Source organism: Lycorma delicatula, chromosome 1, assembly GCF_047948215.1.
Source record: "Lycorma delicatula isolate Av1 chromosome 1, ASM4794821v1, whole genome shotgun sequence".
In the NCBI taxonomy this organism is placed as follows: Eukaryota; Metazoa; Arthropoda; class Insecta; order Hemiptera; family Fulgoridae; genus Lycorma; species Lycorma delicatula.
The window spans coordinates 16443839-16461697 of NC_134455.1; the positions used below are offsets into that span (position 1 = coordinate 16443839).

Consider the following 17859-nt stretch of genomic DNA (forward strand, 5'->3'; position numbering starts at 1 on the left):
ACAATTTCATTCTTCATTCTTGTTTTTAAAATCGTTAAAAAGTGTAACTGACATTTCCAAAAAAATTTCCTTTACAAATTCACCATCGGCAAATGGCTTACATTTTTTTTGCTAAGAGATAGCTTACTTGAATGATGCAGTAGTTACTGCTTGTGACTTCAACCTTGGCTTTTTAAAAACGCTTTGTTGATTTGCTAATTGAGTTTCAAGATCCCTAACTTTATGTTTTCTCAGTTCAGAATTTGGTTGATAATCTGTTTGATACTTGTTATGTAAAGCTGAAAGATTTCTCTCCAGATTACCCTTTTTAGCAATGGCTATTGAGGAAAGGCATTTAAACAACATTTATCATAAACCATTGTAAAAAAGTAATCGAGTTCCCATTCTTCATTGAAGTGATAAGTTTTCGATTTTTTCAGTTTACTATTCATATCCATGGGTATACTAGAATGCAAAGAAATATGACAATCTAAAGAATAAATAATGAATTAAATATTTTCCTAGAAAATTCAAAAACTCATGAACTGCAGCAATTATCTCAGTTACATTGAGAGAAATAATAATACTGCATATTATGATCGGGACAGCCAATACAAGTATATTAAAATCTAATATAGATATATTCAAATTTACAAGAAGTATGTTAAAGTTACAATATATTTATTACGGTTTACAATACTGACCTCTTAATTTAAATAGAGTTATTGTTATTCCTAATATACTCGTATTTATAATATTGTCTCTTATTTTTCTCTCAGTGTAATGACTGCAGTTTAGAGGTCTGTTCCGAGAATGTTCACTTATGAAGTAAATAGATAGGTAAGAAAAGCAATTTAATTTAAAACAAAGAAAAGGTACTTATACATTTTAAACAGAAGAAAAATTGAAACTCAACGTGGTCACAGAGGATAAATAATATTGATTAATAATAATACTGTTAATATAAAAGAAAAGAAGCTACCGTATGACACTACCAAATATTCAAACTAACTGACTGTGTTCTTCGATGAGTGGAATCGTAACTGTTGCATCCAGTGAAAAGTGTAACACCTAAGTCAAAATGTATTGTGCTGGGTGGGCGGAGATCACAGGTGTCAGGCTGTCAGAATTCTAGGAATTTATGACCTTGCCAAATTCCCAGAATGCATTAAACTATTGCTAGAAAGTTTTGTCTTTTACAATCGCTTCAAAGTCCATGGTACACGGAATTCCACCCCAGACATTGTGAGCAATCAACAAGCGACAAAAATTGGCTTCGCAATCGACCGGTCAATCACGATCACTTGTTGGCCACCCCTGATATATACTAGGGTATATTTTTATTATCTTAAAATTAACCTTATAGTTTTAATAATGAAATCAATCTTTGAGCTGTTTTACAATAATAACTGTACCACTATATTACTGAATGGAATTTGAATAAATGAAATGAATAAAAAATTCCTACAACATGGTGTCTTCTAGTTTCATTTTTAAGGAAAATTTGATTGCTAATAGCTCAAAAATAATATTATTCAGAAAGAGCTTTCTTCATAGTTTTCTTATAAAATGTTATATATGAATATCATGTGCCACAAAACAACTTTGCTATTTGAAAAATTCAGGTTGGATTCAAGATGCCATACAGAAATTTTAAACTTCCTGGAAAACAAAACTTTGTAGCTATGCACATACATCAGTATCTACAATCTTAGAATTACTCTAAAAGATACATTAAAATTAGAATTATTAATTAGGTTTCAAAATTACTATTAATAAAAAAGTCAGATAAAGCTCAAATTTATTATATAAATTTAAATTAAATAAAATTAACTGCAGTAAATAATTAAAAACAATTTTTATGCTTATTAAATTTACATTAAATGTGTAGTGATGCGTTCCCTCTCTTTTTTATAACACACGTTACTACTGCATACTCTGTTCACAATTGTGTACTGCACAAAATATTCCAGGAACAAGGCATTTTCATCAGTCCAATTTATTTTGAAGTGCTGTCTGCTTGTTATTAATTTTTTTTTGTTTGGATACCTGTCTGTTTAACTTAACTAAGTTAAACAATTTTTCCTCACTTATCTAACAGATTTCCCACTAACAAATCATACAATAATTTTTTTTTTTTGCAAAACTGAATATTCTTATAAAAATTAGAGAACAGCTATATTAATGAGTTTTTTTTTCAGTTTATATCTTTCATCTATGATTGCTAAAACATTTTGCTTAGTAATGGCCAAAAACAAGGTTTTGATATAATTATGGTGTTTAAAGGACAGCACAGCTACAGTTTAGACTGTGAACTTGTCATGTAGAAAATGATTCAATTACTTTCTGGGATATCTTGCTGTATTAAGAAAGATCAAAAAGCCCAACTATTAAATTTAATCTGAAATATACTTGGTATCAGGTATACAGGAAGAAATCTGAAATCAACTGTATTAAGTATGATATACATGCACAACTAAAATTTAAATCATTTATACATATACATTAATACTTATCAAAACAGACATTTTTTTACTTAATAAAAAATCTTCATGACCAGACAGATATTAAGTTTGTGTATGCTGCTGTAACAGGGCAATGATATTCCTAAAAGATTTATTTTAAAATTTTAGCGACAGAGCTTTGTATGGCTAACATTGTATAAAGAAAGATTGCAAATACCACTTTTATAAATTCTACAGCTTCATGTGCAAAAAGGTTACTGAAGTCACTTCATGAACCTCTTCAAACATCAACATCATACGGAGATGAAAAGATTTCCAAACATGTTTTTCTGCTCTGCAACAATAGGTGTACTTTGCCAAATTATGCATGCAATGTAAATCAAATCAAGAATTTGAAAAACTTTAAGGGGATAAAATTAATGAACGTTAGCTTTTAAACTGTGATTTAGCAACGATAAATTTACTGCAGAATGATAGGGTTAGGAAACTTTATTAAACATGATTAGAAGAGACAGACAGGGGAAGATTTTGAAGAATAATGGAACAGAAGGCATGCAACATTTTTTTCAAGTAAGAATTTAAAGAAAGACTACTTTTAAAATGAAACAGGTTTGTTGACCATAAGATAATTCATTGATGAAATCTTTTGTTTTTAAACAAGCAATTTCTAAGTGAATGAAATATAACTTTGCAATGCACCTTGCTTTTGTTGACTATAAGAAAACATTTGATAGTGTCAACAAACCTGTAGTATACACCGAGAAAAACTCATGATGAACAAAGTAACAATGTGATTAAAAGTGATGGGATAAAAAGACAATTTTCAGACAAGGAGTAAGGCAAAGCTGCCAATTTTTCTTTTAAACGTTGAGATACAATTGTAGAAGTTAGGTGTAAATTATTGTATTCATTTTAGTCCTGCTGTTTATAACCTACAGAAATAAGATTTTGAAGTAATGGTTATTCTACAAAGGACAAAATACAAGATCAGAGAATATCAGGCAGGAACTAAATGCCAATGCTCTGATTGCAAAGATAGTATTCTACAGGAAAGATGAACACCTTGACAGAATGGATGCAGATAGGATTCTGTGAGCAGCTAAGTAATACTCTCTGGAAGAAAGAGTATTCAAAGATCAAAGAAAATATATATGTAAGTAGCTTAACACATGCACAACATTTGCACATCCACGCCCACCCCTCCAATTTAAATGAAAAACTAAAACCCTTATGTTTTTATCTTCTCCTTTGGTAATGTTAACTCTAACAATTAAACCTTTTCCTACATATGAACAAAAAAAAATTGGGAAGAAGGAAAATAATTTCCAAAAAATTATATTTATTCCAGTCTACGTTATCGAATTCCTTTTCTAGGTCTATAAACGCCAAGTATATTGGTTTGTTTTTCTTTAATCTTCCTTCTACTATTAATCTGAGGCCTAAAATTTCTTCCCTTGTCCCTATACTTTTCCTAAAACCAAATTGGTCTTCTAACACTTCCTCCACTCTCCTCTCAATTCTTCTGTATAGAATTCTAGTTTTGATGCATGACTAGTTAAACTAATTGTTTTGTATTCTTCACATTTATCTGTTCCTGCTTTCTTTGGTATCATTACTATAACACTTTTTTTCAAGTCTGACGGAAATTCCCCTTTTTCATAAATATTACACACCAGTTTGTATAATCTATCAATTGCTTCCTCAGCTGCACTGCGCAGTAATTCTACAGGTATTCCGTCTATTGCAGGAGCCTTTCTGCCATTTAAATCTTTTAATGCTCTCTTAAATTCAGATCTCAGTATTGTTTCTCCCATTTCATCCTCCTCAACTTCCTCTTCTTCCTCTATAACACCATTTTCTAATTCATTTCCTCCGTATAACTCTTCAATATATTCCACCCATCTATCGACTTTACCTTTCGTATTATATATTGGTGTACCATGTTTGTTTAACACATTATTAGATTTTAATTTATGTACCCCAAAATTTTCCTTAGCTGCAATATATCGTCTGAAACCCAAGGTTTTCTACCAGTTCTCTTTTTTCCGCCTAAGTTTGCTTCTGCTGATTTAAGAATTTCCTTTTTAACATTCTCCCATTCTTCTTCTACATTTTCTACCTTATCTTTTTTACTCAGACCTCTTGCGATGTCCTCCTCAAAATTCTTCTTTACCTCCTCTTCCTCAAGCTTCTCTAAATTCCACAGATTCATCTGATACCTTTTCTTCAGGTTTTTAAACCCCAATCTACATTTCATTATCACCAAATTATGGTCGCTATCAATGTCTGCTCCAGGGTAAGTTTTAATTTTTTTAATTTTGTTAAAAATTGTTTTAATTTTCATTAAAAAAGTATGGTTAACAAAACAGTAAATACATAATTTCATCCTAAAATTATTATATTCTTCCCTAATTTCCATTTATTTTTATAAAAAATCTAGAAAACACAATCTTAAAAGAAATTCTATTAATTTCATATACTTAAAATTATAAAATTATTCACTTACACAACTTTTAGAAATTAGCAGATTTGAAGTGTAATCAACCACCATTACACAAAGGAATACTAAATATGAATAGGCCAACATTGTTAAAACATTCAAGATGCAGAAGTGTTAATAAATATAAAGTTACATACATATAATTGTAATTATAAAATCTATCAAACTACTTTATCAACCATATAAATAAGAATTATGGAACAGATAATCTTCAGTTTTAATATTTAGAATAATAATTCTTCTTACCCATGCCAGGTGCACACATTGAAATACGGCTAAAAATAACAGCGGAAATACCTCGTCGTGCAGCAATTTGTGAGTCTCCCAAATGATTATTGTTGCTGTCAACTACTGGAATACCTTCTTTCAACTCCCTAAATAAATAATTATAATCTTAGAATGAAATTAAATAAATTTAATAAATCAGTTTAATAATAAATCACTTTGCAGCTGTTTTCCATTTTAAAATATTTCACCTTGGTTTTTATAAACAAAGTACAAAAATAATCTATAAAAAAATTTAGCAATGACAAAATAACCATGCTTCATAATAATACAGGACTGAAAAAAAGTTCATATTGACCTCCACACAGCAGCAAGATAAAAACAGTTTTTAAGAAATCGCAATTTTACTGTGACTTCATCTGGAAAATTAGCCTTTTCTTTGGTAATGATAAATGTAAGCCTAAATCAAATTCAAATTTTTTAACTTGAAATTTTAGAAGATTAATTCATCCCTACACTAACAGTCAAGTTTGTGATTCATTAAAATAAAAATAGTCTCCCCCTGCTATATAATTAATGTTAATTACAGACTTAATTTTTAACTTTCATCCCTGATAAACTTACTTTTATGACAGTTTCCAGGAAATGGAAATAAGCTACTGCTTAGTTCTTTTCTTGTCTTCTTTATTATTAAAAGCCAAATATACTGCTCCTTTTTGGTTTTCCCTATATATCATAAATGAAATTATTTAATCTGATAATAAATGCTCATTCTTTCAACAGATTTAGTTTCATCCTTAGGCTTTGGAATGCATTTTTCCTTTTCCTTGAAAATGCTTTCCTTGAAAGCATTTTCAAGGAAAAGGCTTTTCACAACTAGCCACAATTAACATAAAATTTTAATTTTATCTTTAGCTGTATGGAGGAGGTTTTTTTACTGTTGTAAATAAATTTTTTATCACTGATACAAATCATTAATCTGTAATAAGCTTCAAGACCAAGTGGCTCCCCCAGTTTCCCCCATATATAATCAAAAATTATCTCATAGGATAAAAAAATCATTGCATATATTAGTGGGCAATTTTGATAGTGTGCAATATTGATATCAAGCATCATTTTATCTTTAGAAATTTATTTCAAATTATAAAATTTAAATTTATAAAAACATTAATTCAATTTCATAATTAAATTTTATATTTGTATTAATTCAAGTTTTTTAATAAAGCTTTTATTACATGTTATCCCAACTAAACTAGCTAAGTATTCAAAAACTTGGTTTTAGCTTTTATTTCTATGTTACTACTGATAAAATATGGGCTGCGAATCCAGATTGGAATTACTCAATCTTGTTTCATAAATTTAATTTATTTTCATTATTTTAATGGAAAACATTATATTTTATACAAAAAACTTGTTTCTTATATACTCCCCTCAATCATTTTGCTAAGTGTCCAGTAAGTAGTATGCTCAAAATAAGTTGGGAGTGTTTTGGCATTAAATGCAACATTTAAAAATTTGTTTCGACTAACCAGATCAGAAATAATTTACCTGAATTTCACCTTAGAATGGTTCATATTACTGCAACTGCTAATAACCTTTTTCTCTAATAAAAGGCTGGGAAATGACCCTGATCAATTTTAACGTTAGTCCTGTATATCATTTGTGAATTCTGTTATATGTATTATTATTTTTATCAGCCTTCAGAAAGATATCTTTATTTCTAAGTTCATTAATGGGTTTTTTCTGTATGGTTTGTTTAGAATGAAGTTAATTTTTCGCATTTTAGATTTGAAGAAACTTTTAATTTCAGCCTTTCTGTTTTGTCAGTGTGTTATTACAAATAAAATTATTACCAATAGAATAATTTCCAAGGAGAAGTACAGAGTTTACAATTTCTGATCCAGTTATGCTATATTCCAATATTGCCTCCCTAAAACAATACATTAACTGAGTAAAATGGTTTTACTTATAGAAACATCTTTTTTGATTAAAAATAACTTTGATCTGATTAATAATTTAAAGAATATAATGTTTCACAAATTGGTTTTAATTTCAGATTTTTAACTTATGAAACAATGAAGATTTTTAACAATAGCTTGTTGGCGCAGTCTTACTGATTTATAGAGAAATTAAGAATTTGTAAGATTAACAGGTTTATGCATGAAACACAATGCTTTCAATTTTGTAAAAATTATTACAAATTGAGGGAATCACAGACAATAACTTAACCTTTAGTTTAATTAATCTTTTTCATAGGTAACCTGGAAGTCAAACTGAAAAGTTACATAAAATTGTTATATTTGTTAAGTTTTCTAATGGTGCTTCAACAGAATCCTGACAATTTCCACTTGGTAGTTCAATATTGTATAATATTACACATTTGTGCAATATGTTTTTTTTGTCATTTGAATTGTTACAAGTAAAAGAGGCATAGTATAAGGTAATTAGTTTTTAAATAATTTTTCTTTAAATAACCAAGTGAAAACTTCTACAACACGTTTGGTTTAGCTGTGTAGTAAGATATGATAGTTATCATTCATTTATTTATAATTATTATAAACAAATGTCTTACCTCATTCTCATCAGAGGAATGTTTATGCAGTTTGCAGCTGCTACAGCAGCAAAAGGAACTAATCTTCCAACTATTGGTGGGGCTTTCTGAAAAATAATTCATTTTCTAAGAAGCAGAAATATCATTAAATTACAAGAGGACACATATTAAGGATATAACCTGAAACTAGCTATAATTCATTCCTGCAATTTTTTTAATTGTTATCATTGCAGGTCCTTCAACAAAACTGTTAAAACATTATAGCACAGCTATGTGCTATTTGATTTTATCCAATGGATTTCACAGTGAGAAAATTTTACTACAAGTTTTTTCATTACCATTTCTGGAACTAAGTTCAACTATCTATGAGTTTTTTCTCAAACTTAAATCATTTTCTATGAAAGTAGCTTAAGTTTTTTTCACTTGGCCTTCAAATTCAATCCTATGAGCTGTGAAGTGCAGTAATATGTACCACAACAAAAGCAAACTGTATCGTTTTAACACTGATGTTGTGACATGTCAATGAATGCAAACAAAGTACGATTGAAAAAGAAGAAATTGAATTGTGCTAAATTGTATAAAAAACCTTTACTCGAGACGGCTTTTAGAAGATCTGTTCATAAATAACAGAAAAGTTTTAATTACACACCAACATATTTAGTGACATGTGTCACTAAATATGTTTGTATGTATCCCTCTGTAAAGTGTTCTCAAATAACTCATCTCATTTAGTTTTTGTATTATTCAAGTGTGTAGCGATTTTTGTAATTGCAATTTTCAGAGCTACAATACAATGTAAAATTTTACCTGTAACTGGAGAAAACTTTCACAGAAACGTTTCAACTTTTGAAACAAGCTTACGGAGATGATGATCTGGCCCTCTGCAATGTTACAAATGGTTCTCAATTTTAAAGTGGTAGTTAAGTCAATTGAAGATGGCTTTAGACTTTAAAATCGCCGATTGACTGTCAGAGAACTTGCAAAAGAGGTTAAGCATCTCAATTGGATCAGGCTATAACATTTTGAATGAAAAATTGAACATAAATTGAGTTGCAGCAAAGTTTGTTCCTCGTTTTGTCTGAACATTCAGACAAAAGTTCAATCATCAGAGTGGATTGGCAAAGAATCTCCAGTCCCCAAGATCTCCAGACATGTCAGTCTCAATCCAGTGTCAAAGTAATGCTCTCTGTTTTTTTTTTTATTTTAATGGAATTTTGTATTTTTAATTCTTGTCTCAAGGTGAAACAGTGAACCGTGCATACTATCAAGGCATTTTACAACAAAAAAATCCGCAAGTTGTGGATTTTTTTGTATATAGGAGTTGTGAGAACTCATGGTTCCTTCACCACCATAATGCACCTGCACACTCAGATTTGTCAATTCATTAATTTTGTGCCAAAAATCAGACGACTCCCCTTCCTCAGCCTCCCTACTCGCCACAGACTTTGCTCCTTATGACTTTCTTATTACCAAAATTATAATCAGTAATGAAAGTAGCCATGAGACTATTAATGACACTAATAATTTTCTGAACAGATCAATTACAACACTACAACTTCTAATCAACCAACATCTTTATAGATCATCTTCAGCACAACCTAACATTCAACTGTAAAATTTCACACAAAATAAAATTCACAAGAATATCATAACCTGAAATTAAATAAAACATTCATAAAACCAGGTGAAACGCAGACTGTTTTCTCATTAAACTTTTTATCTCATTCAACAAAGTTTCCAGGAATAAATTAAATGTTTTTATGAAACCTAGTTTTTTTTAATTAACCAAAAATTACCTACTTCAAAGGTAAAAGTGTGTTCTTGTGCTACAAATAACACAGCAAGTCTTCGGAAATAGAATTTATCTAGTGCTTGTCTATGTGATTTTCTAAATAGAAATATTGCTGAAAACTTACTATTTGCATAGAGTAGCTGCTACAGCAATTTGTTTATTTGAAAGCGGCGAGAGTAATTTAGTGCAATCTTGCCTCAGATATTACAAAATTATACATTGATCAATTTCCCATCAACTTAATTTTGCTTCTTTTATTAAATTTATCATAAATGTTAAAACACTTATTATAAAAAATTATTAAGGACATCAAAATAAAATAAAAAAATGTATGTGGACAATTAACCTATATGCCTTATTTTCAATCATCTGCAACTTTTTTTTTTGTTTTTAAATAAAAACCTACCAGTCGTAGGAATGGATTTAGATATGTTAAGAAATTCAGTATACGTTTCCCTAACATTTACAAAATGAATAGATCTGAAAATTTTAAACTTTAAAATTTTCAAAAATGGGCCCTTCAATTTTTTTGTATTTAATATACCTTCAAAGACATTAGTTTTATGAAGAAAAATGTTCCAAGCATTATTGAGAAAAAAATTTATCTATAAAAATCAGTTGACCAAACAGCAAAAGTATGGAATTTGTGGAAAATAATGCAACCAGAAATTTTGGAACAGTTTTCAATTCATCTACTAACTAAAATAATATTGTATTGTTAATGATAATTTATTGTTATTTACATTTCAATGAAATGAAACTATTTCTTATGTTGCCCCCAGAAAATTCAGTAACAAAGTAATATAAATGCATAAGAAATCAACATAATTATGCATAGCTTACATAATTACATTTTCAAATAATCTCAGTTTGTCTAGATACAAGCCTATAACAATTTTTGCATTCATTAGTGCAAATCAGTGAGTTAGATATTGAGTTATAACAACTTGTAATGTTATTCTTAAAATGTTCTAAGTGATCTAGAAACAAAAAAAAAAGTTAGGTAAACCATGGAACAGACCTTATCACAAAGCAATTACGACTTCAGTTTTTCAGTACAAATCAACACACAAAGTTTTACATTTTCTTTTCTTCCAAAACTACACTAAGTGAAAATTTTCAGTTAACTGAAAATTTACCTAATCGATTTATATAATGGTAATCCAAATTGTTCTAGATTGCCAAACCTTCCTCCTTTCTTTTCTTAAGATCATAGCCACAATAAGTGCTAGTTTTTATAATGTCATTAAATTATTCTCTGCAGCTAGAGTACTTTACAGTTCTGAAGGAAGTAGTTACATTCCAACTACGGGCTGGAATTTTTTCATCAGATCATATATATTACACTATATGTATAATATAATGAAATATAATCAATAAAGTAAAAGAAGTTTTCAGAATTGAGGTACATATGCAAGACATATACTGATACATAGATTAAAGCTAAAAATCTCCTCTCATTGAGTCTTGAATTTGAATAGTATAAACTATACATACAGACTGACCTTTGCAATCCTGTTGAGTGTGAGAGCTGTGAATAAAGCACCACCAGTTGCAGAAAAATATGATTTTGCTACCTGGCTGAACAAAAATTATAATTATATAATTAAATAAGTTCATAATTCATTAATTATTCACTTAAGATAAACACTAATCCTTGTATTACTACCATATTTAAGTAATATTACTTAAATATTGTAGTAAAAACGAACCAAGAACTTACATATTTAAAGTCTGTTGATTTCTAATTTATTTTATTAAGAACTCATTCAAACCTAACTGGTTGATCTTTATGACCCAGTGGTGATCTCAGCATTAATGTAGAGAATGTCTCTGGTTCAAATCCTAGTCAGGCATGTCATTTATCATACAATTCAAAATTTTCAAATATGTTTCCACTAACAACCTTAATACAGTGAAGCAAGTTCTTTATTATTTAACAAGAATTTACTTGGATAATTTTGTCATTAGTACTTTCATGGATACATATATGGATATAATTCAGTATACATTGGTGGTTCAGGTTCAGTAAACCTCCCCTATCAAGAATGTGGTCAGCCTGAGTTATTATAAAACCACTTCATTTACATGTCATACATATCATCCTCATCTATATAGGCCGTGGAAGGAGATTCATATTGTTCACTAGTTGAAGAAATAGCAACATACAAATTAGGAAAATTAAAATAAAAATTATACATTTGTATATCATACCAAAATCTGTACTTTTAATTTAAACACCTATTATTATAGGAGAAATACATTAATGTTTAATTAAAATAGCGTTACACATAAATTTAACAAGCCATATTTCACAGCAGAAAGTAATTCTGAACTTCTGTAATTGGAATATCACAAGAATTAGAAAATGTGGAAACAAAAACAACTCAAAAGATATTTCGCAACAAAAATAAATATTTAAAAACACATGAAATGGGTGGCAATTACTCTGTTTCTGAGATTTCCAAGTTGAAAGGTACTTTTTTATAACAAGATGATAACCATCACAGCAACCATAATATTAACCATCTTTGAATAAACTTCAAAACTAAAACTAAAACCATCAAAACTTTACCCACAACCTGACAACTACTTACAATTTGCTTGAAGTGAAAACGAAGATAAGACAGACAAAAGTATCTTTGCTGTAGGTAATGCATTTAAGGTATTAAGTGCAGACAGACAAAAGTTGATCAGAGTTTTAGAAGAATGTTTCACAGCCCAACAGTAATTTCAGTTACCTTTGATAAGAGTAATAAATTAATAGATTACATATTATCAGTTAACAGATTAATATTTTTTACTAATTAAAATATAAACATACTTATAAACGTCTAAAAATTAAATCCAACAATAAATAATTAATGCCAATAAAAACAATAAATTTGTATTACTTACTCTAATGGCATAGGTGTGTTGCCACTTCTGTTGGTATAATTCACTAAAGAATTAAATGACTGATTGAGCCATTGCCAGAATACAACAGCTGGTGTTGACCTATATAAACAATAAATCAGCTAATAAAATTTAATGAAAGACATAAAAAATTGGCACTACCCATGGGTAGTTTTGTAACAGATTTTTTAGGCATTGATATAAAAACAGATGTTAATCAATATTAAAGCTAGAAAATTAATGATACATACAACAAATTATTAAATCCTTATCACCATAAAATAACAACAAACTATAAAGTATTAATTTATATTGAATAAAGAATTTAAAATACTACTTGTTTGAAAATTTGCTTAAGGATTATTACAAAACTGTTATAAACTTACACTATTTGCAGTTCTAAAATACAACTAAATTTACACTAGTGTTAAAATTAACAATGCTTCTTAACTCTATAAAATGTTATTGCACACATAGCAAAAGAATAGAAAATATTCATTGAAATATACTACTTTTATTTATTTTTTCTGTTTCACATAACAGGTGAATTACAAACTTAATAAGTCAGCAAATTTTATCAGAGTAACAACCTTTATCATACAGTCAGCAGCTGTATTGAATAGTGTGAAAGTATTATTGAATATGTTATGAATTTCAGTAAGCTCAGACTATTGATTTGAGTAGATAAGATGACTGTCATACCAGGAATGGCTGTCCCATTATCAGCCATAATTTGTGTCTTGTCACATAAAAATTATAATAAAGGCAGTAGATATAGATGAATGAAAGAGTTGATTTATCAATGCATCGTTTGACTTCTCATTTTTCAACCACTAATTGACCAATTTCTTCTCTTTTGGGGCACCTGTTGTGTTGAAATAATTGATTTGCAATTTTACTTCACTCTTTACTCCTTAAAAATGTATCTTCGCAGGACTTCATAGGATGTCATTTTTTAACAGTTATTATTTTTTTATTCTTTATGTTTTTAATATCTTACTATTGACCATAACCCAACCTCAAAGGTATTTTTGAAATTGTGTTGGAAGATGTACAATGTTATTGTATATATTTTGAACTTTGCACTAGAACTGAAACCACCCTTATTTATCATACTTATTTTATAGGTGGGTGACATCAAAAAATAACATGAACTCTAATTTTAACAAAAAGAATTTACTTATTCTTTTATACTGATTGTCTCCTTCAAAGTTGTCCTCCATAAATGCAATACATTTATCCAGGGTTTCTTCCAGTTTAATCTACTGTCATAAATCACTCTGTTAATGCTCTCTTAAACAATGGGAACAGAAAAAGGTTGGAGGATGAAAGTCTGGAGAAAATAGAAGGATGCTATGATATCAGTACGAGATTACCTTGTAAACAATCAAATTAATTGTGATTACTGGAGGCATTATTCTTGGATTTTGTGTGTGCCCATATTTGAGAACATTTTCTAAGGATTGCTTCATTGTAAATAGTCTATTACTAGGTAATACTGCTTATTGACTGTACAAGTTTGTGGTAAGAATTCATGACAGTGATATCAATATAATGAAAAAACAGCAAGGAGAACTTTAAGATTACGTCAAACTTAACAAAACTTAAGCAAAATAATCAACACTAAATTAAAATCTTGAACCCCAACTATTAACAGTCCATAATAAATATTCAAATTGAGGTCAATAAAAGTAGATCTTTAATAAAAGTGTCATTTCTAATTTTAAAATTCAGATAGCTTTATTTGGCAGTAGTAACAAATTCATGTTAGTAGAAAGCAATCTGATGTGGACACCACATAACTTCCTTGTACACCTGTTAAATTACATGTACACATTTTCAACAGTACATAAAACTTTCTTTCATTAATAACTTATTGCAAACTATGTTTACAATCAGGTTAATCCTGCTAAAAATTAATTAATATATTTTAAAAAAGTTAAAAAAAAAAGAAATGAAGTCTGATTCAAACTGATCTGCCTTCCCTTTGCAAATATTTAATTAATTAAAATTCTATTTGGCTATAACTCTGGAACCAGTGAAAATAAGTATTACTTATGATATATTGTTGAAAAGCTCTTAATAAAGGCTTATTACTGCCGTTAAGAAAGTCCAAAATCCAAATTGTTTTGTAGTTTGAATCCAGTTGACACTTTTGGTCCAGTTGATTGCAATCAAAAGGGGAGGTGCATAACTAGATGTTACAACAGTCCTAAATCCAAAATTTCAACATTCTACAGCTAATCTTTTTCAGTTATGCGAGATACATACACACGTACATCACACCGAAACTAGTCAAAATGGATTTAGGATGGTCAAAATTGATATTTCCATTGAAATCTGAAAACCAAAATTTTTCACGATTATGATTTCTATGTACAAGGAAGGGTATGTACCCTCATATTGTAGTCATTTCACAAGTACCATAAATAGGAGTAAACACAAAAGCTTTAACAACACCAAAATAAGACTGACTCTCTCATTCTTTAAACATTTTTTTAATTATCACTGCAGATTGAATAATACAGTCATAGGAAACCTCAACTAACTCACTGTGTGATTTTAAACCTGTTTCATTAATAATGTTAAGACATAATAATGCAAAAACAAATCTAATGACTTTCTATGCATATGTGTTAACAGCAATTATTTCTTTTTGAATGTGTCTTCCGTGAGCTTGGTGAGTACAGACAGACAACGTAAAACCACATTTTTTATAGAGCAGCGCAGAAAGTTATTTATTAACACTGAAATAAAATAGATAAGGGTCTCTTATACATTATGCTGATTAGGAACAGCCACTTTTCTATGAACACTGTTCCTAATCAGCATGTATAAAGAGTGCTAATTGAGAAATTTAGGGAGACAAGGTCAGTAAAGTACTGTAAAGCAAAGTGGTAAATTAGAATTAGATCCTTTATTTTACTTCATTATTAATAAATAACTTTCTGTGCTGCTCTACCATCTTATTATATTTTCTGTATGTGAAATTCTCAACATCATAGAATTTTTTTTATTCAAGGCAAATTATTAATTAACAATTAACAATTAATTAACAATTATTAATTCTTAATAGCATTTTCTAGTCTTTTATACAAATATTCCAAATTCATTTGAAGACCATTTAATCCACTGAGTAACTTATGAAAAGGTAATCCATACAAAACATCAAGGAACATTATCAAAACTATAACTAACATAATTTAATAACTATATAACTTAAAAGTACAACAAACCAACACTTTCTTGCAATGATTTTGCAAATTGTAATTTATTTTTCTCATTAAATATTCTTCATAAGAAAACATAGCATAGCATTCTTCATAATAAATCAGCAGTCAAACTATGTACACTGAAGTAAGAGTTTCACATTCTTATTTTCAAAACAAGAGAGTGTGAGGGCAGATTGACTTGAAATCCTGATTCATTCAGTTCATATATTATCTTTGATCCCATTAAAGAGATGTTTGTGGGACGAGTGAAATCATGCATTATTGTTTAAATGATTATTAGTTTGATGATATCAAAATATGTAGAGTGCAACTCTTGCAATGGAGGTTACCTCATTTTACCTAATATGCACCTCATTTACTTCTTGAACTAGTAAATTACATGCACAATCTTCACAATCTTCTCATCTTTTATTGCTGATCAATAAAAGAATGAAATAATTATAATTAGGTACAATTATCTCCTCTATACCCATAACTAAAAAGACATTGGCATTTTTAGCTGTTTCAATTTAGGGACAAATGTTGTTTTTAATTAATTGTATTTATTAAACTGAAATTCGATAAATGGATAATTAAGTTTATTAACAACCATTTAAAATTATTAACTAATCATTAATTGATTACTTTTCATGATGAAATCAATGAGCAAATGCTTACAAAGATGAATAATTTAAAAATGATTCCCACTTTTAAGGAAAATAGTTGAAAAATTTTGTTGAATAGTATTATTAACAATACATAAAAATTTTATTACTTGTAAAATGTGACCATACAAGCTGTAATGACCATATTCATCGGCACTTGAGCTGACATTCTTCCAATTAAAATCATTTTCTCCCCAGTATCTGGATGAAATGCTGAATCAACTAGATCTTTTGCTTTATACAGTTCTTCAATTGTTACTCCAGCTAGAGTTTCTCCTGCCCTAAAACAGAGATTTAATCAGAAAGAAGCAAATAGGAGAGCCCTGCAAGTATAAAATATTAATAGATTATAGTATACAGTAATTTTAATAGTTTAAATAAATACTCCAAATTCAACCCAACTATTGCAATCCATTGTTGAGGTATGATTTCTAATGAGAAAAAAATAAAATAAAGATAGAAAATCTTCATAGACAATGTGAATAGGAGCCTTTTTCTTAACAGTTATGAGAGCAATCTACTGTTAAGGTTTTCTGTGCAACTCAGACACTATATTATACTGTTTTTGTAACTAGTCTTAACATAAGACTTGCTGCTGCGTATGGTCTGATTTGACAAACAAATTGAGTGCTGTTAAGTGTGATGTGTATTAAATCAAATTTTAAGAGTCATTTTTGTATTCTAATGTCTAAATATTTTTGTGTTCATGTCCAACTTAGCATATAATTACACTTCTACTAAACTGATTAATCAACAAAGAATATTATTTAAACAGCTGTTGTGAAGGAAACAATTCAGCATTAAGATTTCATTGAGTTTAATTACATATTTTGTTATTGTAATCTTGATTTTACAGAATCTTGATGGCATGTCTTCCTCTCTATGAATCATGAGACCTTGCTGTGATACAGAGTAGATGGACCAAAGATGCAACCATATCGGAGAGGTATCTGTTGAAAGCCAGACTAAGAAATGATTCCTGAAAGAGGGCTGCAGCTCTTTTAGTAATTTTAAGAGAATAGGTCAGAAGGACTTATCATACCGATATGATAAGTCCTCTGATGGCCGACCGTATCAACATCATTCAAGCTTTTGAGTACTGCGCAGCTGAAAGCAATGTTAAACTATGGCTGTTTTTTATTCCAAGAAAATGTGGCTCTCTGCATTTTCATGTAACAAAGATGGGGGGAACCTTGCTTGGTAAAATATTTCAGAGGTAAACTAGTCCCCCCATTCAGATCTCCAGGTGGGGACTACTAAGGACGGCATCACCTGAAAATTAAAAAAATAACATTCTACAAGTTGGAGCATGGAATGTTATAAGTCTAAAAAATGTTGGTGGTTAAAAAATTTAAAGAGGGAAATGGGTAGGTTAAATGGCAATTTAGTAGGAATTAACGAGGTTTGGTAGGAAGAGCAAAACAACTTTTGGTCAGGTGATTTTAGAATAATTAACTTAGCGTCAAATAAAGGGCAGGAAGGACTAGGTTTCATAATGAACAAGAAGATAGGGAAGAGTAGAATATTTCAAACTGCTTAGCAATAGAATCATTGTAATAAAGATAAAAATCAAAA

General features: G+C 29.2%; 1 protein-coding gene across 4 annotated transcripts in view; it reads right to left on the reverse strand.

Moving 5' to 3' along the window:
* LOC142329117 (sideroflexin-1-like) overlaps positions 1 to 17859 on the reverse strand; it is a 37638-nt gene that overhangs the window by 7470 nt on the left and 12309 nt on the right. For all 4 annotated transcript variants that reach the window (XM_075373567.1, XM_075373636.1, XM_075373483.1 and 1 more), the window contains 5 exons: positions 16395 to 16565; positions 12411 to 12509; positions 11018 to 11093; positions 7742 to 7827; positions 5191 to 5318 (listed from right to left, as the gene is read on the reverse strand). In XM_075373567.1, the coding sequence (XP_075229682.1) occupies positions 5191 to 5318; positions 7742 to 7827; positions 11018 to 11093; positions 12411 to 12509; positions 16395 to 16565 (560 nt within the window). The remainder of the gene's footprint in view (positions 1 to 5190; positions 5319 to 7741; positions 7828 to 11017; positions 11094 to 12410; positions 12510 to 16394; positions 16566 to 17859) is intronic.